This window comes from Bombina bombina, chromosome 4 (genome assembly GCF_027579735.1).
Source record: "Bombina bombina isolate aBomBom1 chromosome 4, aBomBom1.pri, whole genome shotgun sequence".
NCBI classification, from domain to species: Eukaryota; Metazoa; Chordata; class Amphibia; order Anura; family Bombinatoridae; genus Bombina; species Bombina bombina.
In genome coordinates, this window is record NC_069502.1 from 284,589,699 (window position 1) to 284,614,632 (window position 24,934).

Sequence of the window (24,934 nt, forward strand, 5' to 3'; positions counted from 1 at the left end):
CTACTGTGTTGACTGGTCCTTTAAGTAACAGTAAATATGTATATCCAGTTGTTCATATAACAGAAATGCCAAATGTGAAAACAATTCTTTTATTGATTGGCACATTTTTTAAATACTTCTTTTAATATTGTTGCTTCTGTCAGATATTTTCTTCACAACCAAAATATGAATATTTTAATATAACAGCAAACTGAAAAACAGTTACAAATGAGTTTAATAATAAGCACATTGTTACAGTCTCATTGTTTATAGCCAAATGTTCTATTTTGTAGGCTCCTCGTCTATGTAAGATGTTAATGAGTTAGCCATAGTGTCTTATTTATATATATATAAAAAACAATAATAAATATACATTTTGACATTCTCACCCCTCAGAATATATTTCCTGCTACAATAAAGTAAACTGCAGTGTGGGTGTTGCACTGTTCCATACAATTAAAGCAGTAATGCTAATTTCTTTAAAAAGCAAATCAGACATTTTACTTATCCATTGTATTTTCGTTACGTTGACCCTGAGATATGTAGAATGTCTAACTTGCTTGTACTGCAGCTTATATGCCGAACATATCACATGTAGGAATAGAGCAGTATTCCCTAAGGAAGCCAGGGGTGTGCTACACATATGATAAAACACTACTCAATCACAGAATATTGCAATAGTCATTTATATTAGATGAAAAATGCACCCCTGTCAAGTAATATGTTTTTATGAAATGTTCATATGAAATATAAAATTGCAGTTATTGTAATCTAATTGCAACTTAATATATCTTATTCAATTACAAAGTGTTAAATGTATCTTATGTGCAATGCTGCTTTTAATTGTTTTACAGCTTTACATCATTTATAGAAGATCTAGTCAGAGCTTTGGCAAGACAAGCTCTTCATCCGTAACCTTCCTTCAGGATTTCAGAGTGCGACGTGAGTATAAAGAATCTATTTCCGTGCAAGAATGAATTGGACTAGGGTATCTTCAAACCAGGCTGAAATTAAACAGGTCCATCACCCTGCATGAGGAAAAAAATACAAATTAGTTTAGAAAAAAACATTAAAAAAAAGAAAGAAAAAAAAGGTGCTTAGTGTATACAACAATGTTAAAGCAGAGCTAATTTTTATTTTATTTTTTATTTTATATTTAGTTAATATAGAGGACATAATATTGAAAAATAATCACAAAAGTTGGGTGTTTGCCAAAACTGCATTATAACAATATACCTTTTTAATTATTTCAGTAGAAAAAAATGGATATATTTTACAAATCTTTAATCAATGTTTTAAACTACATTTTTATTCATGTATATATTCCCTAAAATGTTTAAATTCTTGAATACATCAAATCTTTTATTGTTTATTAAAAGATAGATAACGCCTTTACTATCCATTCCCCAGCTTTGCACAACCAACATTGTTATATCAAAGGGATAAGAAACCCATTTTTTTTATTTCATGATTCATATAGAGCATGCAATTTTAAAGTGAATGTAAACTTTGACGAATGTGTGACCGTTTTTAAAAAATCCTTTTAAAGACAGGGGCACTTTCATTCATCGAAGTTTACATTTCACCGGTTTTGTTAAAATACTTACCTTTTTTTCTTGAAAGCTGGACCAGCGATTCCCCGGCCTGCCGCTCGTCTCTTCATTCGTCAGAAATTAAGAATCCGGCTTCCTCCAATCACGGCATGGCTCAGGCAATGTTTGCTCTGGGGGGAAAGCTGTGATTGGAGGAAGCCGGATTCCTCATTTCTGATGTAAGAAGAAACTAGCGGCAGGCGGGGGATCGCTGGTCCAGCTTTCAAGAAGAAAAGGTAAGTATTTTAACAAAACTGGTGAAATGTAAACTTTGATAAATGAAAGTGCCCCTGTTTTTAATAGGATTTTTAAAAAACGGGCACACATTCGTCAAAGTTTACATTCACTTTAAGCAACTTTCTAATTTACTCCTATTATCAATTTCTTCGTTCTCTTTATTTGAAAAGCAAGAATGTAGGCTTAGGAGCCGGCCCATTTTTAGTTCAGCACCTGGGTAGTGCTTGCTGACTGGTGGCTAAATGGAGCCATCATCATTTATAACATTTAAACCTCTAAATTTCTGCCTGTTTCTAAGCCACTACAGACAGTCTCTTATCACATGCTTTTTTTTATTATCTTTTCACAACAAGAGACTGCTAATCAATGTATATAACATTGTGTTATCACCCGTTTAATTAGTTAAAATGGAAGTCAATAGATAATAAATAAACAGCCATGTGATAAGGGGGCTGTCAGAAGAGGCTTAGATACAAGGTAATCACAGAGGTAAAAAGTATATTAAAGGGACACTGAACCCAAATTTTTTCTTTTGTAATTCAGAAAGAGCATGCAATTTTAAGCACCTTTCTAATTTGCTCCTATTATCAATTTTTCTTCATTCTCTTTCTATCTTTATTTGAAAAAGAAGGCATCTAAGCTTTTTTTTTGTTTTCAGCACTCTGGACAGCACTTTTTTATTGGTGGATGAATTTATCCACCAATCAGCAAGGACAACCCAGGTTGTTCACCAAAAATGGGCCGGCATCTAAACTTACATTTGTGCATTTCAAATAAAGATACCAAGAGAATGAAGAAAATTTGATAATAGGAGTAAATTATAAAGTTGCTTAAAATTTCATGCTCTATCTGAATCACGAAAGAAAAAATTTGGGTACAGTGTCCCTTTAATTTAACCACACTGGCTATGCAAAACTGGGCAATAGGTAATAACAAGATTATCTATCTTTTTATACAATTACAGTTTTGGAGTAGACTGTCCCTTTAAATGAGTATGCTATTTTTTTTCTAATTTTTAAAAATGAAGTCTCAAATACTCAGCATACTCTTATTTATGTGGTAATGCATCAACTCCCACCAGCACTGTGTGGGCATAGGGCCTACTGCCGTAATCTCCGTAGATGGTGACGCTGGTCTGCAGGGACCACAATGCATTCTTTAACCTCGTCCTGATACTGTGAATAAATAGTTACAATAGTGCAGCATGTACTGTAAAGCAATGGCACCAAAAAGGAAAATACTCACAGGGCGTCAGATGCCAATTCTCAGAGGATTTATTCCAAATGTACACATATGAAAAGATAAAAACTCTGTAGCAAGGCTAAATTTGTACCCCTGCAGACCAGCGCTACCATCTACAGAGTAGTTGCATTCAACGGTCTTGGGGGAGACTCAGGGAGGCAGTGGGGTATTGTTTTCTCACAGTATTGTAAAATCTGCAGTTTTTTTAACATCTGATGTGCTGATTCCTATTGTTGTTTGTCTCTGTTTTTAACTACTGCCATATGCATGGTGGGGTTGTCACATGGCAAAGAAAAAAGATTAAACATGCTTGCAGTGTGCAGTGACATGATCTAAGTTATTGAGCGATAACCGGTAAAATTTCTGCTTTTGACTGAGGTTTGATGTCACAGGAAGAGCCTTGATTCATTTATATAAAGGAACACAGAAATCAAACTTAAAGGGACATGAAACCCAAATTTTTTTCTTTCATGATTTAGACAGAGCATACAATTTTAAACAACTTTCCAATTTATTTCTATTATTTAATTTGCTTCCTTCTCTTGTTATCCTTTGCTGAAAGGCTTATCTAGGCAAGTTCAGGAGCAACAGAGAACCTAGGTTCTAGCTGCTGATTGGTGGCTGCATATATATACTGATGGTTATTGGCTCACACATGTGTTCAGTTAAAAGTCCAGTTGTGCATTCTGCTCCTTCAACAAATGATGCCAAGAGAATGAAACAAATTAGATAATAGAAGTAAATTAGAAAGTTGTTTAAAATTTTATTCTCTATCTAAAAGAAAATTTTTGGGTTTCATGTCCCTTTAAATTTATAATTTAGATAGAGTATACAATTTAAAAACAATATGTTTTCTCCAATTTATCAAATTTTCGTTTATTTTGGTCTCCTATATTCCTTTCCATGACAGCATGCTAAGGTATATGTACACCATTGGTACAAACATTGTCAAAAACACGGTTGCCAATGCCATGTACTGCTGAATACATGTGCTTGCTCCTCAGTATGCCCTCATAGAAAGTAGCTACGTTTTAACTGTGAATAGGCTACAAATCAAATGATAGTGTTAGCTGGTAGCTGTTATACCTACCCCACAGCAACCACAGCATTTGCAATCCCCACAGATTGTTCCAATGATACCATTGATGGCTTGAAAAGCACAGAGAATAGCTTGGACACCACTCATTATCAGGAGCATGGAGAAGAGGGTCAGATTCCATGTGATAATCACATCAGTACCATTACTACATAAAGTCCATATGTCTGTATTTCCTAGATAATTACTTTACAAGAAGAAATATGAAAAGATTAATGTTTGAAGGTAAAGAACAGTATCACATCACTTTCTTCATGATAACATTCAGGAAAATTAACAACAGTTTTTATAAAACCGAGATATTAGATTCGTTGTGATAAATTTATTGCCTAACAAAATAATTATTTAGTAGCTAAAATGGCAGATAATGTATTGCATAGGAGGGGAGACGGTTAAAAGGTACAGGAATAGCGCCTTATGAGCATGGTCTGCAAATGCCCCCTAATCACCCCCAATTGTACATGTCTGATCCTGGGGGAAGTGCAGAAAACTATTTCTTATCTCAATCCCTCTGCACAGAAGTGTCTCCACTTTTAAATGATCGGTCACTTGGTTATCATGTTGCCAGAACCCGCTTCTATTTATACAACAGGTTATGAGATGTAAATATGGAAAGGTTCTGAAAATGTCTTTCCATTGTTTCTCTGAGATTTAGAAAATCGCTTAAAGGGACATTGTACACTAGATTTTTCTTTGTATAAATGTTTTGTAGATTATCCATTTATATAGCCCATAGGGAGTGTTTTTGTAACAATGTTTATTTTGCTTATTTTTATATAACATTGTGATGATTTTCAGACTCCTAACCAAGCCCCAAAGTTTTAGATGTATACTGATGTCAACAGACTCCTTTTTGAGTAATGGATCTTTTCATATGTGGGGGGGGGGGGGGGGGGGCGGGGAGGAGTGTCTGCCTGTCCATGCTTTACCAGCCCCTTTCAGTGGGTGTTCCAACCTAACCTCATCAACAGTGCAAAACTTGGAGCTTCTAAGTAAGTTTTTAAAAGGTTTTATACTGGATTTGTATATCAGTATCTATGCATATTCTTCTTTATAGTAATGTCTATTACATGCAGTTATATGAAAATTGGTGTATACTGTATCTTTAAGCAGAGTTTTATTTGGCCTATTTACCCATAAGACTCCTTTTTTTAAAAGAGGAGAATATTACCTGTGTTTAACAATTAACTAAATATACATTACATGGTAAAATTAATTCTAATACAGCTCTACAGTACAATAAGTTAAAGTGAAGGTAAACTGGTGAATGAAAGCCTGTTTTTTAAAAATACTATTAAAAACAGGGGCACTTTCATTCATCAAAGTTTACAAAGCAGCCGTTTTTATTAAAAACTTACTTTTTTTTTCTTTTCACAGCTACAGCAGCTTCCCCCTCCTAGAAATCCTCTCTTCACACGTCAGCAATGACTAATCTGGCTTCCTCCAATCACGACTTTCCCCCCAGGGTGGTTATTGCCTGAGGCCATGCTGTGATTGGAGGAAGCCAGATTAGTCATTGCTGACATGTGAATGGAAGATTTCCAGGAGGGGGAAGCTGCTCTGGCTGTGAAAAAAAAACAAAGGTAAGTTTTTAATCAAAACGGCTGATTTGTAAACTTTGATGAATGAAAGTGCCCCAGTTTTAATAGTATTTTTAAAAAACGGACATTCATTCATCAAAGTTTACCTTCACTTTAAATATTTTATGTTAAATGGACATAAAACCCAATAAATGCCTTTTATGATTCAGATAGAGAGGCCCATTTATCAAGCTCCGAATGGAGCTTGAGGGCCCGTGTTTCTGGCGAGCCTGCAGGCTCGCCAGAAACAGCAGTTATGAAGCAGCAGTCTAAAGACCGCTGCTCCATAACCCTGTCTGCCTGCTTTGAGCAGGGGGACAGAGATCGCCACAATTCAACCCAATCGAGTACGATCGGGTTGATTGAAACCCCCCTGCTAGCAGCCGATTGGCCGTGAATCTGCAGGGGGCGGCGTTGCACCAGCAGCTCACAAGATCTGCTGGTGCAATGCTGAATACAGAGAGCGTATTGCTCTCCGCAATATATGGCAGCAGGTTTAAAACTGCTTTTATACATTTGCAAGAACAGTAAGTAGCAGTAGTGTTTCCTCATTTAATGCTCCAGAAATGTGCACACTACCTATATAGATATCCCTTCAACAAGGAATACCATGAGAACAAAGTAAGTGTGTTATTTTTGAAATTGTATGCTGTTTGAATCACAAAAGACATTTTCATGTCCATCTAATAACTGAGTTGAAAGAGTTATCAACACATTTAAATCTATTTCACCTGACAACTGAGTAAAAGGGACATACGGGAGAAATAATACAATCGTCTCGTGTATTATTTTATTATTGTACTGTTGCTTGAACAGGAGTAAAACACAGTTAAAGTCAACTCAAGATCCTCAGTACATGGCCAATTCTGAGCTGAACATGGCTGATGATTGCCAGCTATGCATGTACTCTATGTCTACCCTAACTGTCTGAGCTGCCGTGTTCAGGCTGAGATTAGTTTTTCTCTTTTTCTTTTGCTAACTTATAGGGACATAATACCCATATGCTAAATCACTTGAAATTGATGCAGCATAAATGTAAAAAGCTGACAGGAAAAGCTGAGAAGAAAATATCAAATGAAATCTCTATGTAAAAAATGGAAGATATTTTACCTCAAAATGTCTTCATCATACAGTGCTCTGTGAGCAGATGCCTTAAAGGGACACTAAAGTTAAAATAAACTTTAATGAGTCATAAAGATTATACAGTTTTAAGACACTTTCCAATTTACTTCCATTTTTTGCTCAGGATTTCTATATTCACACGTTCTGAGGCACCAGTTACTACTGAGCATGTGCCCAAGCTCACAGGGCATACGTATACTAATCTGTGATTGGCTGATGTCTGTCACAGGGGGCTGGGAAATAGGAGAAAAAATAAGATTGACAAAAAAAAATCTACTGCTTATTAGAAATTCAAAGGCATTGTCTTTTTATTATGCACTTGTTAATTATGCAGTTCTAATGTATTTAGTGATCCTTTAAGTTGCATGTTTAACCCCCCCACACAAAAAACTAGCCAATCGGCTTCTTTAGTGCTGATATACTTTGTTTTACTGTTATCTCTCCACTCTCCGTCTCTCCACTCCTGTTATCTCTACGTCCCACTCCCGTCTCCAAGACTTTGCACGTGCTTCTACTGTCCTCTGGAACTCTCTACCCCGCTCCATAATACTGTCTCCAACCTTGTATAGCTTCAGACGCTCTTTGAAAACCCACCTATTCAGAGAGGCTTACCATCTCTCCTCCATCTCTCATCCTAACCAAACTAATACATTAACTAGCTACCCCCAACCTTATGTCTGCACCCTAAACCTGTAGACTATGAGCTCTCCGGAGCAGGGCCCTCTTCCTCCTGTACTAGATTTGTTTAGTTTTGTTATGTTTTGTATTTTATCACAAATCCTTGTCATTGTATAACCCTATCATTGTACCCAGCGATACGGAATTTGGCGGCGCTATACAAATAAATGACAATAATAATAATAATCTCATGAAATTTCACTGAAATCTTGTGAGATTTCATAGTAAACATACTTAAACTGAGGAGGGAAATAACAACATGACTGGGCCTGCACATGCCAGTTGCACTCTCCGTTACAAGTCCTGGGACCAATATCCTGATTGGTTGCTTATAAGTCTTTTTATAATAGGATGTAGCTACTGTGGAAATATTGAGGTAAAATAGCTTCTTTTTTTTCATAGAAATGTTCAGGTGATATTTCCAAGCCAGCTTTTTACAGATATGCTGCATCACTTTCAAGTGCTTTCTACATTTAGGGTATCATGTCCTTTTAAAGGGATGTTAAACACATCTTGCTTTTGTGCTTAGCTTACATTTTCAAAATGTTCCAAATCCAAAGATGCTAGAGGCAATCTGCAGCATTTTAAAAACCTAAGTTACATAATTTGCTTTTTTTTTACTTTCTATGTAGCATGAGACAAGCATTTTGTTACACAAACCAGGTGTTTAATGTTAGACTCTTGCATTTATTTATTTTTTTAATTTTAAGTTTAATTATATTTTTCTTTCAACTGTCTAAATTTTTAAGAATATTTGCAGAACACATATGATTTTTCCTATGGGGAACCTAAAAGGTGGGCAAGGGAGGGCAAATGAGCCATACTCAGAGGTGGCGGAAGAGTTAAGGAACAGCGATCTTAAGAAGGTTCGTGCGGAAACAGCTGCATATAGCAGCATTCGGGCCATGATAAATCGGCCCCTAAGTCTTTTTAACAGAATGGAAGAATAAATTGTTGCTCAATTAATTTTTTATACACAGGGCTAGAAATATCACAATAGTTGAAGGTAGAAGAGAACACTTTAACAGTATGTTTAGTATTAGACTAAGCATAAAAAAGCCTGATTTCTTACTTATTTGTTCTCTACAATTTCTTACTAGACAGGTATTAGTGGCCTACTGGGAGTTATCAGGCCTGGTTATATCTGTTAAAGGCCACTAAATAAAGCGCCTGTAAATGTACTGATTGAATGTATTTCCACTGATGTAAGCTTTTCATTGAAAATAAAGTATTAAAAAAAAAGGCATTCCTACTGATAATGGCCTAGATTAGAGTGGAGAGCAAAATTTACCCTCCATTCAGTAATACCAGCGCACGCAAATGTGCGCTGGTATTACAAGTTAAGCGCAATGCGAATGGGATCTTGCGTTCGCATTACCTAGAAGAATTGCAATCATGAGAGCGTGACACGGCACAGAACGTATCGCAGCTCAGGGGGTAAGTCACGCAGAGTTGGGCAGCAAATTTAATTCATATATGTATATGAATATATACATATATATTTATGTGTTTATATGTGTATATACACATAATATTAACACATAAATATATATGTATATAAGCATATACATATATATTTACAGTTTAAAACACAGTCCCCATAGACCGCAATGTAAAGGCACTTTTCAGTGCCATTTTTACCAATTATAACTGCTTCATGTGGGTTTTTTTTTTAGAAAAAATAAATATGCTACTATTTTTTATTTTCAGAAAGGAACTGTACACTTTATTTGGGGGGCAATTGGGGGACATTTTTTTTAATTAACCAGAGGTCTAACCTCTGATTAATTTCGCTTAGTGCAAATTGCTGCCGCAAACTCTCAGGAGCATTAACCAGGCACTTGTAATGGTTGGTTATTCAACGTGTGCCTGTAAACGGACAAATCAACATTATTAACTAAATAAAAGTACAAGAGTACAATATTAAGGCCCATTATTTATCAAAGGTTCCAGCTGCAGGCTCAATGAATGAACTTGTAGCTGTAAGTTAGGAAACTGATGCTTCTTAAAGGGACACTGAACCAAGTTTTTTCTTTCATGATTCAGATAGAGCATGCAATTTTAAGCAACTTTCTAATTTACTCCTATTATTAATTTTTCTTCTGTCTATCTTTATTTGAAAAGCAAGAATGTAAGTTTAGAAGCTGGCCCATTTTTTTGTTTACAACCTGGTTTGTTTCTTGCTGATTGGTGGCCAAATGTCAGCCACCAATAAGTAAGTTATGTCCAGGGTCTGAACCAAAAATTGGCTGGCTCCTTAGCTTAGATGCCTTCTTTTTCAAATAAAGATAGCAAGAGCATGAAGAAAATTTGATAATAGGAGTAAATTAGAAAGTTGCTTAAAATGTCATGCTCTATTTGAATCATGAAAGAAAAAAAAAATTGGGTTTAGTATCCCTTTTACCCACATTGCCACCTGTTATGTGGTGTATCTCAATCCCCCCAGACTTTTTCGACTGGGGAGATTGACAGCCCCTGCTTGCATGCGATTAGCTGTGTGCGAGCAGGGGCCAACGTTGCACACTAGCAGTAGTGTGCAATGATAAATGAGGGCAGCATATTGCTGACCACTAGACGGGTTCCCGAGCAGACAGGGGTCCGCCTGACTTTGTTAAATCTGGCCCTAAATGTTTAAAATGAAGATTTTACATGTATCAAATAAGGGGGAAATGTTCTAAGAGCAGATAAGTAAGGGAGCCTGGAAGACTGTAAAACAGTTTGGACAAGTAAGGAATGTCCCTGGAAATAAGAGAGGGCTGGCAACCCTTACATGAAATGTGTTTGGGATCCCCTGATTTATAATATAAATTATGCTGAATTTGATACAAATAAGCTTTTTTTTGCCCACAGTCTTGTTATGACTAATATTTGTATAGTTAGAGGACAGATCCCACCTGCAAATTATTGGTGTCACTTACCCATTTTCAAAGGGGTAAATCCAGGTATCATTTCCTAAAACGTCACATTTTGGTCCTTTATTTATACCAACTGCTGATATGACAAAGCTATAGCCTGAACCCACAAATCCAACTGCAGCAAATAATATAGATGAGAACATCTACAAAAATAAATAAATAGGGAAATAAATAAAAAGCTTTGTTATTGTGAACATAAACATTACATAAGTGAAACATTATCTTCCAGAATTGAATTTGATTAAAGGGACATGAAACCCATTTTCTTTTTCATTATTCAGACAGAGGATGCAATTTTAAAGAAAAGTTTCAAATTTACTTCTATTATAAAATTAAGTTTGATCTCATGGTATTGTTTGTAGAAGAGAACACCTAGGTTATGTAGAGTGCAAGAGTCCGAAGAAGTATAGGGCAGCAGATTTGCAAGAATACTTTTGAGCACTAGATGGCAGCAGTGTTCTGGATAACATTGTTAAAAGTATTCTTGCAACACTGCTGCCACATACTGCTTCACACATGTGCATGATCCCGAGCTTACCTACCTGCTTTTCAACAAAGGATACTAAAGAACAAAGTAAATTTCATAATCAAAATAAACCAGATTTTTTTTATTTTTTTATCTGAATCATGAAAGAAACATTTTGGGTTTCATGGCCCTTTAATATGCTGTATGATTTGAAACTAAGTTTGAAAAGCTAGCAAAATACATTTTTATTGAATCTACCCAGTGAGTGCAATTACAAATGAATCTATTCATGAATTTAATAGTTTGCTACATTCCAACTCGAAAAGTGCAGAACACAAAAAGCACCCACCTTGTAACCTTTCTCGGCGCATTGAACAAAACATCGAAAACTATACAGAGCAAATGAATTAAAACTAAAAGAAAAAATCTCGCTAACATATGCAAAAAACAAATGAACTTAAAAACAGTTAATGTGAGACACATTTGTGAGATGAGACTTCACAAGGGCCAAGGTGAAAATCTCTAATACGTCCCAAACAGCCCCTTGTTTGCATTTATGAGATCACCAAATAACCTTTTGTTTTAATCAGTGAAACTACATTTCTACTACAAAGCAGACATGCAGCTATTAATTACAGTCATTTACATAAACAGATTTGGAAGCCGGTTTCCTAAAGTTTTGTGGTTGAATCGATACATTTTAAACATGATCTCACTTTTATAATGAGGCCCCTCAGCTATAAAGTTAGCCCCTTAAATCAGAGCTAGGTTTTTCACTAAGTGACATTTTTTTCTTTCATGATTTAGATAAAACATACAATTTTAAACAATTTTCCAATTTACTTCTATTACATTTTCTTCATTTTCTTGTTATCCTTTATTGAAAAGCAGGAAGGTAAGTTCAGGAGTGTGCATGTGTCTGCAGAACTATTTAGCAGCAGTTTTGCAACAATGTTATACATTAGCAAGGGAACTAGATGGCAATCATGGCAGCATTATTTCCTGTCATGTAGTGCTCCAGACATTAAACGTTACCTATCTAGATATCAGTTCAACAAAGAATAATATCAGAACAACGCAAATTTTATAATAGAAGAAAATTGGAAACTTTTTTTTTAAATTGTATGCTTTGCCTGAATCATGCAAGCAAAAAATAAATGTGTTTTGTGTCCCTTTAGTACTTGTGTTGGTTCTTGATGTTGCTATATTTGTGTCTTGTAAACCTGAAGAGAGGTTTTGGATTTCTACTTCATTGACCAATAGATGGTGACTATGGGGTAGATTTATTAAATGTCTGGCGGACATGATCCGCTGTAGCGGATCATGTCCTCCCGACATCTCTAAATGCCGACAGCATATGCATATTTCTGGTGAAATGCTTGTGCAATGAAGCCCCCTGCCCATTCACCGCTAGCAGAGGGTGTCAGATGAGTTAAGGAGCAGCGGTCTTACTATCTTTGTGTGCAGCGAACAGGGTTAGTTTTCATACGAAGGGTTATTAAAAGAGGCATATATTGTGGCTCTGATTATACTTTTTTAGCTGGTTATAAATGTCTAGATATTTGAAAATGTAGTCAAATCTCAGGAAAAAGTAATAGTACATTAGAGTAATGCAACTGTAGACTGGTGAGTCTGAAATTTGTAGCTGTGATTTTAACTGAAAATAGTTTGTAAGACACGAAGACGAGTACTATGTTGAAAGTATACTTAAATTGTGCTTGTATTCTTTTATCTAGATAAAGCTGCAAAATCACTAAATAGTTTGACTAGTTGATATAGCTCATTTGTGCACTACGATTCTGGGCAATTTAAACATTGTAATTTTAAAACATGGCAATCACAATTTAATGTCAGTATGTACAAAATATTATTAAGTGTAGTTTCCTTGCTTTTATAGTTTTGTGATCAGACACAAAATATTTATTTTTAGTTAGTAAACTTTTTCTACATTAGTTTAAAAAATGTAGAAAAAGTTTACTAACTAAAAATAAATATTTTGTGTCTGATCACAAAAATATAAAACTGCACTTTGCACTTAATGATCCTATATTCATTAAGTGGAATCTCGTTGATAACTGCTATACCAAAGAGTGCATCTTATATAGGTACATGTTTTCTTCAAACTTTATATATATACAGTATATATATATACACTTTATATATATATATATATATATATATATATATATATATATATAGTTTGTGCATGTAGTTAGCGTTTATGTACAGTATCTCACAAAAGTGAGCACACCCCACACATTTTTGTAAATATTTTATTATATCTTTTCATTCGACAACACTAAAGAAATGACACTTTGCTACAATGTAAAGTATTGAGTGTACAGCCTGTATAACCGTGTAAATTTACTGTCCTCTCAAAATAACTTAACACACAGCCATTAATGTCTAAACCGTTGGCAACAAAAGTGAGTACACCCTTAAGTGGAAATGTCCCAATTGGGCCCAATTAACCATTTTCCCTCCCCGGTATCATGCGACTCGTTATTGTTACAAGGTCTCAGGTGTGAATGGGGAGCAGGTGTGTTAAATTTGGTGTTATTGCTCTTACACTCTCTCATACTGGTCACTGGAAGTTCAACATGGCACCTCATGGCAAAGAACTTTCTGAGAATCTGAAAAAAAGAATTGTTGCTTTACATAAAGATGGCCTAGGCTATTAGAAGATTGCCAAGACCCTGAAACTGAGCTGCAGCACGGTGGGCAAGACCATATAGTGGTTTCACAGGACAGGTTCCACTCAGAACAGGCCTCGCCATGGTCGACCAAAGAAGTTGAGTGCACGTGCTCAGCGTCATATCCAGAGGTTGTCTTTGGAAAATAGACATATGAGTGCTGCCAGCATTGCTGCAGAGGTTGAAAGGGGGGTGGGTCAGCCTTTCAGTGCTCAGACCATACTCCGCATACTGCATCAAATTGGTCTGCATGACTGTCGTCCCAGAAGGAAGTCTCTTCTAAAGATGATGCACAAGAAAGCCCACAAACAGTTTGCTGAAGACAAGCAGACTAAGGACATGGATTACTGGAACCATGTCCTGTGGTCCGATGAGACCAAGATAAACTTACTTTGTTCAGATGGTGTCAAGAGTGTGTGGCGGCAACCAGGTGAGGAGTACAAGACAAGCATGTTGGTGGGAGTGTCATGATCTGGGTCTGCATGAGTGCTGCCGGCACTGGGGAGCTACAGTTCATAGAGGGAACCATTAATGCCAACATGTACTGTGACATACTGAAGCAGAGCATGAGTCCCTCCCTTCGGAGACTTCCAACAGGATAACGACCCCAAACACACCTCCAAGACGACCACTGCCTTGCTAAAGAAGCTAAGAGTAAAGGTGATGGACTGGCCAAGCATTTCTCCAGACCTAAACCCTATTTAGCATCTGTGGGGCATCCTCAAACGGATGGTGGGGGAGCGCAAGGTCTCTAAAATCCACCTGCTCCGTGATGTCGTCATGGAGGAGTGGAAGAGGGCTACAGTGGCAACCTGTGAAGCTCTGGTGAACTCCACACCCAAGAGGGTTAAGGCAGTGCTGGAAAATAATGGTGGCCACACAAAATATTGACACTTTAGGCCCAATTTGGACATTTCCACTTAAGGGTGTACTGACTTTTGTTGCCAACAGTTTATACATTAATGGCTGTGTGAGTTATTTTGAGGGTACAGCAGCACATTTACACTGTTATACAGGCTGTACACTCACTACTTTACATTGTAGTGACGTGTCATTTCTTCAGTGTTGTCACATGAAAAGATATAATAATATATTTACAAAATGTGAGGGGTGTGCTCACTTTTGTGAGATACTGTATGTATATATATATATATATATATATATATATATATATATATATATATAAAAAAATATGTGTGAATGTGTTTTATTTATTTATTTATATATATATATATATATATATATAAATGTTTCTATAAAGCGCACGCTCACTTAACTAAACATCCGCCAGGGTGCCAGTGGTTAAATAAAATGAATAAATGATGGCAATCACTGGTTTTATATCAGATTTGTGGTATTTAATCCATGGGAACCTTGAGGTATGAGGTTTGCCCCCCTTGAACTCCCCAGGCGGAGTAAAAAAAGATAGTGAAGATGACAGATGTGTGAATTACAGTGCATCATATATATGTTTTATGAGGTGACTCAATGCACTCTGAGAAGATTTATCATGTTACATCGGGGCTTTACCCAAAGCCGCTTGGGTAATGTCAGGTTTACCCAGGTAATGCTAGGATTACCCAATTTCTAACTTGACCCGCAACATATATATATATAATGTATATGTGTGTATGCATATAGATATAAAGAAAATATTTTTTTTTTGCTTAAATATATATTTTTTTCTCTCCATTAAGAAACAGTACACTTACAAACTAATGTTATATATTCTGCTCATTCTAGTCACAGTGTGCCCGGTCGCGCCATTAAAATTAATGTAGCTCGCTCCTGCTACTAGACCAGAGCGGGAGCGAGCTACATTCATTTTAATGGCGTGACCGGGCGCACTGTGACTAGACAGTGTTGCCGCGATGCGCTGTGGAAAAACCAGACCCGCTTAGTAGAGCAAGGAGCGACACTCTGGAAAAAAGAGCTTTTACATACAATTTCTCTGCAATATTTTAGTGTATAAATCTGCCGTTAAGCTAATGTTATATAATTCTGCACTATTAGTTTGTAAGTGTACTGCCCCTTTAATGCTTTTGCATCCTTTTAGAAATGATATAATTTACGTGAGAGAAGAATAGAACTTTCAAATAAAACTAAGGATTCAAAAAGTAGAACAAAATAAACAAATAAAGAGATATTATCAAATGAGAGGTCATGTTCTGAAGCAAGGTTTAAACATTCTCAGGTTGAATAAGAAAATATTTTTTTGTTTTCCCCCCTGCAGCATGATTTTGATGTCCCCATAGAGCAACTACAACTCTAGGGGAGCATGTTTGTCAAAGTGCTTTATTTTTTTTTCTGGCTGCATTAAAAGTATTTATCAACTCCAGTTCTCAAGTACCCTTTAAGGGATATGAAACACAATTTTATTTTTGGGATTCAGATAGAGCATGCAAGTTTCTAATTTACTCCTATTATGAGTTTTCTTCGTTCTTTTGGTATCTTTATTTGAAAAGCAGGAATGTAATCTTAGGTGCCGGCCCATTTTTGGTTCAGAACCTGGGTAGCGCTTGCTGATTGGTGGCTAAATGTAGTTTCAAATCCCAAATCAAAAAAGGAGAACAATTGTGGCTTCAGTCTCCCATTGATTAATTGCCGCTTTTTAGGTCTCAGCCTTCTTTTACTATAACCCCCCCCCCCCAACCAATGCACCTTGTTCTGTAATATTTGTTCACAGGTTCCATACTACAGTAATAATATATGTTTATATATAAATATATACTTGTCTTACCGCAAATCTCTTCCCACAGCTCTCATTGCCGCAACATCCACAGCAGTCATTGTTCTTTAGACCCAAAAATACCAAAGCTGGAAAAATCATCTACAAAAAGAATATTATATGCTTGTAAGATAGATGTTTTATTAAAACAATATGTTAAAGTCAACATGTCTTATCCTTAAAGGTACATGGGAGTCAAAATAAACTTTCATGATTTGATTAAAGGGGTAATCATTGAAGCCTAAGATCTATAGGTAGTTAAAAAAGACAATCATGTTTTATATATATATATTTATATGTAGTGGAGAAAAGGATGCCCTCGCCAGGATTTTTAAATGGTTACCTTTATTTCTTGTAACGTTTCGGGGTGTTACCCCCTTCGTCAGACACCAACAAAATTAATAGGCAAGTGCATCCTTTTCTCCACTACCTATACTGTACTTTGATCTTGGAAGCACCCTGGGTGGATGTTTGGTAACCGTGAGTGCTGGCCCTTTTGCATACTTTTATATATATATATATATATATATATATATATATATATATTTAAAAATACAAAGAACATTTTCTTCCAAGCGAAGAACATAAATATTTACAGTAAAAACACAAAATCATGTTTAATTGTATTTCAGTGGAAAGGACTCCAAAATGTGTATGTGTATATATATATATATATATATATATATATATATATATATATACATACACTTATAAATACACTTATAAATACATATGCATATATATGTGTGTGTGTATTATATATATATATATATATGTATATATATATATATATATATATATTTCTGGATAAAAACATAATTCAGGGATATGATTGCTTGTGTTAAATTAGTCACTTTTTAATGGGATTAATTTAAACTCAACTGGAGTATTTTTCTAAGTATATTAGATTTGTATAGGTTGAACTCGATGGACATCTGTCTTTTTTCAACCTCATCTACTATGTATTTTACATACATACACATATACACATAATATAGCCCTTTCCAGTCACATACCTTGTCATATACAGTACCATATACCTTTTAACCCTTATAAAAATGTTTATTATTATTTATTTTAAATATTTTTTAGCAGAAAGTTTATATAAGTGTCATAGTTTATTTTAATGTATTTATGTTGTGTTTGGTGCAAGTTATTTTTTAACCTTTACACTTTAACCCAATAAACGCAAATTTTGTTTGCGCTCAAGCACATTTACTTTCAACTTGTAACATGCGCTCTAGTAAGCACTTTTGTGATATTGCTTATCTCGTCCCTCGCTAACAATAGCACACCACTTGTAATCTAGCTCTCTATGTCTAATACACAGATATAGCCAGATTATAATCCTTAAAACTGAGACACACTTAGATCCAACAGAATCTCCAGGTAATTTGCACAGACAAATACAGATTATTTCCGGTCTTTGGCCTAGATTTGGAGTTTGGCGGTAGATGGGCTGTTAACGCTCCGCGGGCTTTTTTCTGGCCGCACCATAAAATTAACTCTGGTATCGAGAGTTCAATAAAATGCTGCGTTAGGCTCCAAAAAAGGAGCGTAGAGCATTTTTACCGCAAATGCAACTCTCGATACCAGAGTTGCTTACGGACGCGGCCAGCCTCAAAAACGTGCTCGTGCACGATTCTCCCATAGGAAACAATGGGGCTGTTTGAGCTGAAAAAAACACCTGCAAAAAAGCAGCGTTCAGCTCCTAACGCAGCCCCATTGTTTCCTATGGGGAAACACTTCCTACGTCTGCACCTAACACCCTAACATGTACCCCAAGTCTAAACACCCCTAACCTTACACTTATTAACCCCTAATCTGCCGCCCCCGCTATCGCTGACCCCTGCATATTATTTTTAACCCCTAATCTTCCGCTCCGTACACCGCCGCAACCTACGTTATCCCTATGTACCCCTAATCTGCTGCCCCTAACACCGCCGACCCCTATATTATATTTATTAACCCCTAATCTGCCCCCCTCAACGTCGCCGACACCTGCCTACACTTATTAACCCCTAATCTGCCGAGCGGACCTGAGCGCTACAATAATAAAGTAATTAACCCCTAATCCGCCTCACTAACCCTATCATAAATAGTATTAACCCCTAATCTGCCCTCCCTAACATCGCCGACACCTACCTTCAATTATTAACCCCTAATCTGACGACCGGAGCTCACCGGTATTCTAATAAATGTATTAACCCCTAAAGCTAAGTCTAACCCTAACACTAACACCCCCCTAAATTAAATATAATTTTAATCTAACGAAATAAATTAACTCTTATTAAATAAATTATTCCTATTTAAAGATAAATACTTACCTGTAAAATAAATCCTAATATAGCTACAATATAAATTATAATTATATTATAGCTATTTTAGGATTAATATTTATTTTACAGGCAACTTTGTAATTATTTTAACCAGGTACAATAGCTATTAAATAGTTAAGAACTATTTAATAGTTACCTAGTTAAAATAATAACAAATTTACCTGTAAAATAAATCCTAACCTAAGTTATAATTAAACCTAACACTACCCTATCAATAAATTAATTAAATAAACTACCTACAATTACCTACAATTAACCTAACTCTACACTATCAATAAATAAATTAAATACAATTGCTACAAATAACTACAATTACATAAACTAACTAAAGTACAAAAAATAAAAAAGAACTAAGTTACAAAAAATAAAAAAATATTTACAAACATAAGAAAAATATTACAACAATTTTAAACTAATTACACCTACTCTAATCCCCCTAATAAAATAACAAAGACCCCCAAAATAAAAAAATGCCCTACCCTATTCTAAATTAATAGAGTTAAAAGCTCTTTTACCTTACCAGCCCTGAACAGGGCATGCCCCAAGAAAATAAGCTCTTTTGCCTGTAAAAAAAAAATACAATACCCCCCCCCCAACATTACAACCCACCACCCACATACCCCTAATCTACCCAAACCCCCCTTAAATAAACCTAACACTAAGCCCCTGAAGATCTTCCTACCTTGTCTTCACCATCCAGGTATCACCGATCCGTCCTGGCATCCGGTGCTGAAGAGGTCCAGAAGAGGCTCCAAAGTCTTCCTCCTATCCGGCAAGAAGAGGACATCCGGACCGGCAAACATCTTCTCCAAGCGGCATCTTCGATCTTCTTCCATCCGGTGCGGAGCGGGTCCATCTTGAAGCAGCCGACGCGGATCCATCTTCTTCTTCCGTTGTCTCCCGACGAATGACGGTTCCTTTAAGGGACGTCATCCAAGATGGCGTCCCTCGAATTCCGATTGGCTGATAGGATTCTATCAGCCAATCGGAATTAAGGTAGGAATATTCTGATTGGCTGATGGAATCAGCCAATCAGAATCAAGTTCAATCCTATTGGCTGATCCAATCAGCCAATCAGATTGAGCTCGCATTCTATTGGCTGATCAGAATTCGAGGGACGCCATCTTGGATGACGTCCCTTAAAGGAACCGTCAAGAGGATGGATCCGCGTCGGCTGCTTCAAGATGGACCCGCTCCGCACCGGATGGAAGAAGATCGAAGATGCCGCTTGGAGAAGATGTTTGCCGGTCCGGATGTCCTCTTCTTGCCGGATAGGAGGAAGACTTTGGAGCCTCTTCTGGACCTCTTCAGCACCGGATGCCAGGACGGATCGGTGATACCTGGATGGTGAAGACAAGGTAGGAAGATCTTCAGGGGCTTAGTGTTAGGTTTATTTAAGGGGGGTTTGGGTTAGATTAGGGGTATGTGGGTGGTGGGTTGTAATGTTGGGGGGGGGGGTATTGTATTATTTTTTTTACAGGCAAAAGAGCTGATTTTCTTGGGGCATGCCCCGCAAAGGGCCCTGTTCAGGGCTGGTAAGGTAAAAGAGCTTTTAACTCTATTAATTTAGAATAGGGTAGCGCATTTTTTTATTTTGGGGGTCTTTGTTATTTTATTAGGGGGATTAGAGTAGGTGTAATTAGTTTAAAATTGTTGTAATATTTTTCTTATGTTTGTAAATATTTTTTTATTTTTTGTAACTTAGTTCTTTTTTATTTTTTGTACTTTAGTTAGTTTATGTAATTGTAGTTATTTGTAGCAATTGTATTTAATTTATTTATTGATAGTGTAGTGTTAGGTTAATTGTAGGTATTTTATTTAATTAATTTATTGATAGGGTAGTGTTAGGTTTAATTATAACTTAGGTTAGGATTTATTTTACAGGTAAATTTGTTATTATTTTAACTAGGTAACTATTAAATAGTTCTTAACTATTTAATAGCTATTGTACCTGGTTAAAATAATTACAAAGTTGCCTGTAAAATAAATATTAATCCTAAAATAGATATAATATAATTATAATTTATATTGTAGCTATATTAGGATTTATTTTACAGGTAAGTATTTATCTTTAAATAGGAATCATTTATTTAATAAGAGTTAATTTATTTAGTTAGATTAAAATTATATTTAATTTAGGGGGGTGTTAGTGTTAGGGTTAGACTTAGCTTTAGGGGTTAATACATTTATTAGAATAGCGGTGAGCTCCGGTCGTCAGATTAGGGGTTAATAATTGAAGGTAGGTGTCGGCGATGTTAGGGAGGGCAGATTAGGGGTTAATACTATTTATGATAGGGTTAGTGAGGCGGATTAGGGGTTAATTACTTTATTATTGTAGCGCTCAGGTCCGCTCGGCAGATTAGGGGTTAATAAGTGTAGGCAGGTGTCGGCGACGTTGAGGGGGGCAGATTAGGGGTTAATAAATATAATATAGGGGTCGGCGGTGTTAGGGGCAGCAGATTAGGGGTACATAAGGATAACGTAGGTGGCGGCGCTTTGCGGTCGGAAGATTAGGGGTTAATTATTGTAAGTAGCTGGCGGCGACGTTGTGGGGGGCAGGTTAGGGGTTAATAAATATAATACAGGGGTCGGCGGGGTTAGGGGCAGCAGATTAGGGGTACATAAGTATAACGTAGGTGGCGGTCGGCAGATTAGGGGTTAAAAAAATGTAATCGAGTGGCGGCGATGTGGGGGGACCTCGGTTTAGGGGTACATAGGTAGTTTATAGGTGTTAGTGTACTTTAGGGTACAGTAGTTAAGAGCTTTATGAACCAGCGTTAGCCCAGAAAGCTCTTAACTCCTGCTTTTTTCCGGCGGCTGGAGTTTTGTCGTTAGAGCTCTAACGCTCACTTCAGAAACGACTCTAAATACCGGCGTTAGAAAGATCCCATTGAAAAGATAGGATACGCAATTGACGTAAGGGGATCTGCGGTATGGAAAAGTCGCGGCTGAAAAGTGAGCGTTAGACCCTTTAATCACTGACTCCAAATACCGGCGGTAGCCTAAAACCAGCGTTAGGAGCCTCTAACGCTGGTTTTCATGGCTAACCCCAAACTCTAAATCTAGCCGTTTATCTATTTTACAAGTACACCTGGACCATACAATGCCTCCTAGATCATACTGGACCCTTGTCCAATACAGAAACACATACCCACAAACAGACAAGGCTCACGTTTATTCCTGCACCAAGATTTATGTACATTTTACAAATTTATCAGACTCACTGTGTTTTACACATGAGAACAGATATGCGTTGTTTAATAATGTTTCTGACTGATGCTTAATATGGGAAGATTATGAGTGGAGCACAAACATTTGCTAGTGAACGATAAGTGGTTTATCGCTATTGTTTGCGCTCGACTCGCTTTTTGCTCGTATTGTGAGTTGAAAGTAAACGCACTTGAGCGCAATCACGATTTACTCTAGAATGATTACTGCGACTTCAGAGCTCTGTTAAATGTTTTGAAAATCTAAAAAGTTGCACAAAACACATCAAAAATACATTACAATGTATAGTTACACTTATAATAACAGTATCTAATATAAATTAACAAGAAAAAATATTGCACACAAAAGTTATGAAATCTTAGGTGTTAGAAAAAAAAAGGCAGGCAAATGGCTTTAACATAATGATACATACATAAACATGTCTAAAGATATATATATATATATATATATATATATATATATATATATATATATATATATATATGTGTGTGTGTGTGTACATATATATTTATGTATTTATATGTGTAGATATACACACATATATAAATACATAACTACATATGTATACATATATAGGCATATATAAGCTAAATCATAAAAAAAAAAAAATCATGTTATATTTATTAAAGTGTTTATATATTTACTGTAAATATTTCACATTCTAATGTTCCGCACATAGCAGAATATGTTCTATGTATTTATAAATAGATATTCTTATATATATCTGTATATATCTATACCTTTATACATACATATATATATATATATATATATATATATATAATCGTGTGTGTGTGTATATATATATATATATCGCTCTATATGTATATATTTATATATTTATATATATATATAGGTATAGATATATATTATACCAAAAAAACATCATATATATGTAGAAATATTTATTTATGGATAAATAGAACATATTCTTTTATTTGAAGAACATTGGAATGTGAAATATTCATATTTTCATGTTGGGTTAGCGCAAATGAGAATATACGATCGAGTTTGCACAAGAGTGGGGTGTTAAGTTTTTCCCCCACTTTTTTTCTCCATTGACATCTATTGGGGGAATACGTGAATGCGCACACAATATTCTAACTTTGGCCTTTTTGTGCTTGTCGGGTTAGTGCACTAGTGAAAACAGTTTACTTTCAACTCATAATATGAGCTCAACCTGACAAGCGCAAAATGCTTACTTCTAGCGAAGTTAACACTTGAGCGGGTTGATTGTGGCCTTTAAATAAGCAAATATATATTTAGTAATTTTCTTTCTTAATTATAAAAAAAGTTTCATTCTGTAGATCTAACTCAATCATACCTGATTCTGAAAAGAAAAATACTCTGAATACTTATAACAAATGTATTTATTGTAAATTAATTAATTATTGAGATAGTATATGTGTTTTTCTTTCAAACTTTACTTTTGATATTTTTTTTACACACTTAATCATTTCATCATTTAGAACTACTAGAATTAAAGGGACATGGAACTCAAAATGTTTCTTTCATGATTCAGATCGATCATACAATTTTACTTCTATTATCTTATTTCTTCATTCTCTTGGTATCCTTTGTTGGAGGAGCAACAATGCACTACTTGGAGTTAGCTGAAAGCCAATGGCAAGATGCATATATTTGCAGCCACCAATGAACAACTTCTGAGTCTACTTAGGTATATTTTTCAACAAGGGATACAAAGAGAAGGAATCAAAAAAGATAACAGAAATACATTGGAAAGTTATCTGAAATTGCATGCTCTATCTGAACCATGAAGGAGAGAATTTGGGTTTCATGTCCCTTTAATTATATTGTAAAGATATGAAATGCGGTTTATTGTTTATGCTCTGAAATTCTATAACTGTTATGTACTAAACACTTAGTTAAAAGAAGTATTTTTAGGAACATAAAGATGGTGAATAATGATAATGCCCTTTAAAACACAATCCCATAGATAGCACTGATGTTAAGACTTTTTTTAAAAAATAATGAAGATTAACTTTAAAAAAGAGAAGGGTATCCATTGTAAGTATGCTTTAAAAGCCAGTTAAAACTGAAATTGTTTTTTTTTTTACTTTTATGTCCATTTTAAATATGAAATACTTGAAATTATTACTTAACAAATGCACAAAATCTTAATTTTGTGCTTTAGTATTTTATTGTATTTAATTTGCACAACATAGAATTTCTAGTTTTAAATCTATTGAAAGCATTATTAGTCAAAGAAACAATATTATTCAGTAAAAGTATTCTCAGATACTCACCAAAACACCAGAACCCAAAATACCTCCAAAGTACCAGACTTCTTCTGAAATGTTTCCACTTGGTTGAACTTTTCCTCCAGGGAAAAACAGCAAAATATTGGCCAATACACACAGAATAGCTAATGGAATTAGGGTAATCCCCAAGCACTTTGCAAAGCCCCCTGAACACATATTTCAATAAGGTAAATCACTGCTCCCAGATAATAATAAAAATAAAAAAAATGTTATTAGCCTTTAATAATGAGGGTCTGCACAGGTAATAGATCCAATATAATCCTTAGTGGGATGCAGTATAACTGTCAAGGCTGTTCCAATGTTCTGGCAGCAGTTTCCGAGTGACCTGGCATTTATATGCCCACAGATAGTGGAACCCCGTAAATTACATCACGTACAGAGGAACTTCATATTTTACTATGGCAACTAATAACCCCTGTTAATATTCTACTTAACTGGACATGACACTGTCATTGGTTTGTCTTTCCCTCCCAGATTCAGATATGATAAAACCTCCCCAGCCCTAAGTTTCAACATTTCTAACCTTTCAAAGCTTCCCATAGCTTTTAGAATAATTGATTTTTTTTTCAGCGGAATTAAAACAGTGAGTTCATTCATGTTTCCTTGCTTGTCAGCATCAAGACTTCTGTATTTTTTTTTACTATTTGATGGCACTTAAATATTGTCAGTAAGTCAATCTTAATGTACAAAAGTATTATATATCCTGTCATACATAAATGTGTGCAATGAATTGTCTGGCTACAAATTCACAGTTCCT

At 35.6% G+C, this 24,934-nt stretch overlaps 2 protein-coding genes across 11 annotated transcripts in view; one reads left to right on the forward strand and one right to left on the reverse strand.

The window, feature by feature from the left end:
* Positions 1-24,934, forward strand: part of LOC128656206 (glutathione hydrolase-like YwrD proenzyme) — a 628,013-nt gene that overhangs the window by 128,064 nt on the left and 475,015 nt on the right. For 8 of the 10 annotated variants that reach the window (XM_053709982.1, XM_053709980.1, XM_053709984.1 and 5 more), the window contains one exon: positions 834-921. The exons of 1 other annotated variant lie outside the window; for it this stretch is intronic. The gene's annotated coding sequence lies outside the window, so the exon portion shown is untranslated. Of the gene's footprint in view, positions 1-833; positions 922-4,231; positions 4,372-24,934 lie in introns of those variants that run through there. One more of the 10 variants, XM_053709990.1, reaches the window with a different exon arrangement.
* On the reverse strand, positions 76-24,553 carry TM4SF4 (transmembrane 4 L six family member 4). The gene is made up of 5 exons (XM_053709991.1): positions 24,163-24,553; positions 16,341-16,430; positions 10,445-10,584; positions 4,141-4,333; positions 76-1,007 (listed from the first exon to the last, which is right to left on the reverse strand). The coding sequence occupies exons 1-5, from the start codon at positions 24,331-24,333 to the stop codon at positions 990-992; spliced, it is 612 nt and encodes a 203-aa protein (XP_053565966.1). The 5' UTR covers positions 24,334-24,553; the 3' UTR covers positions 76-989.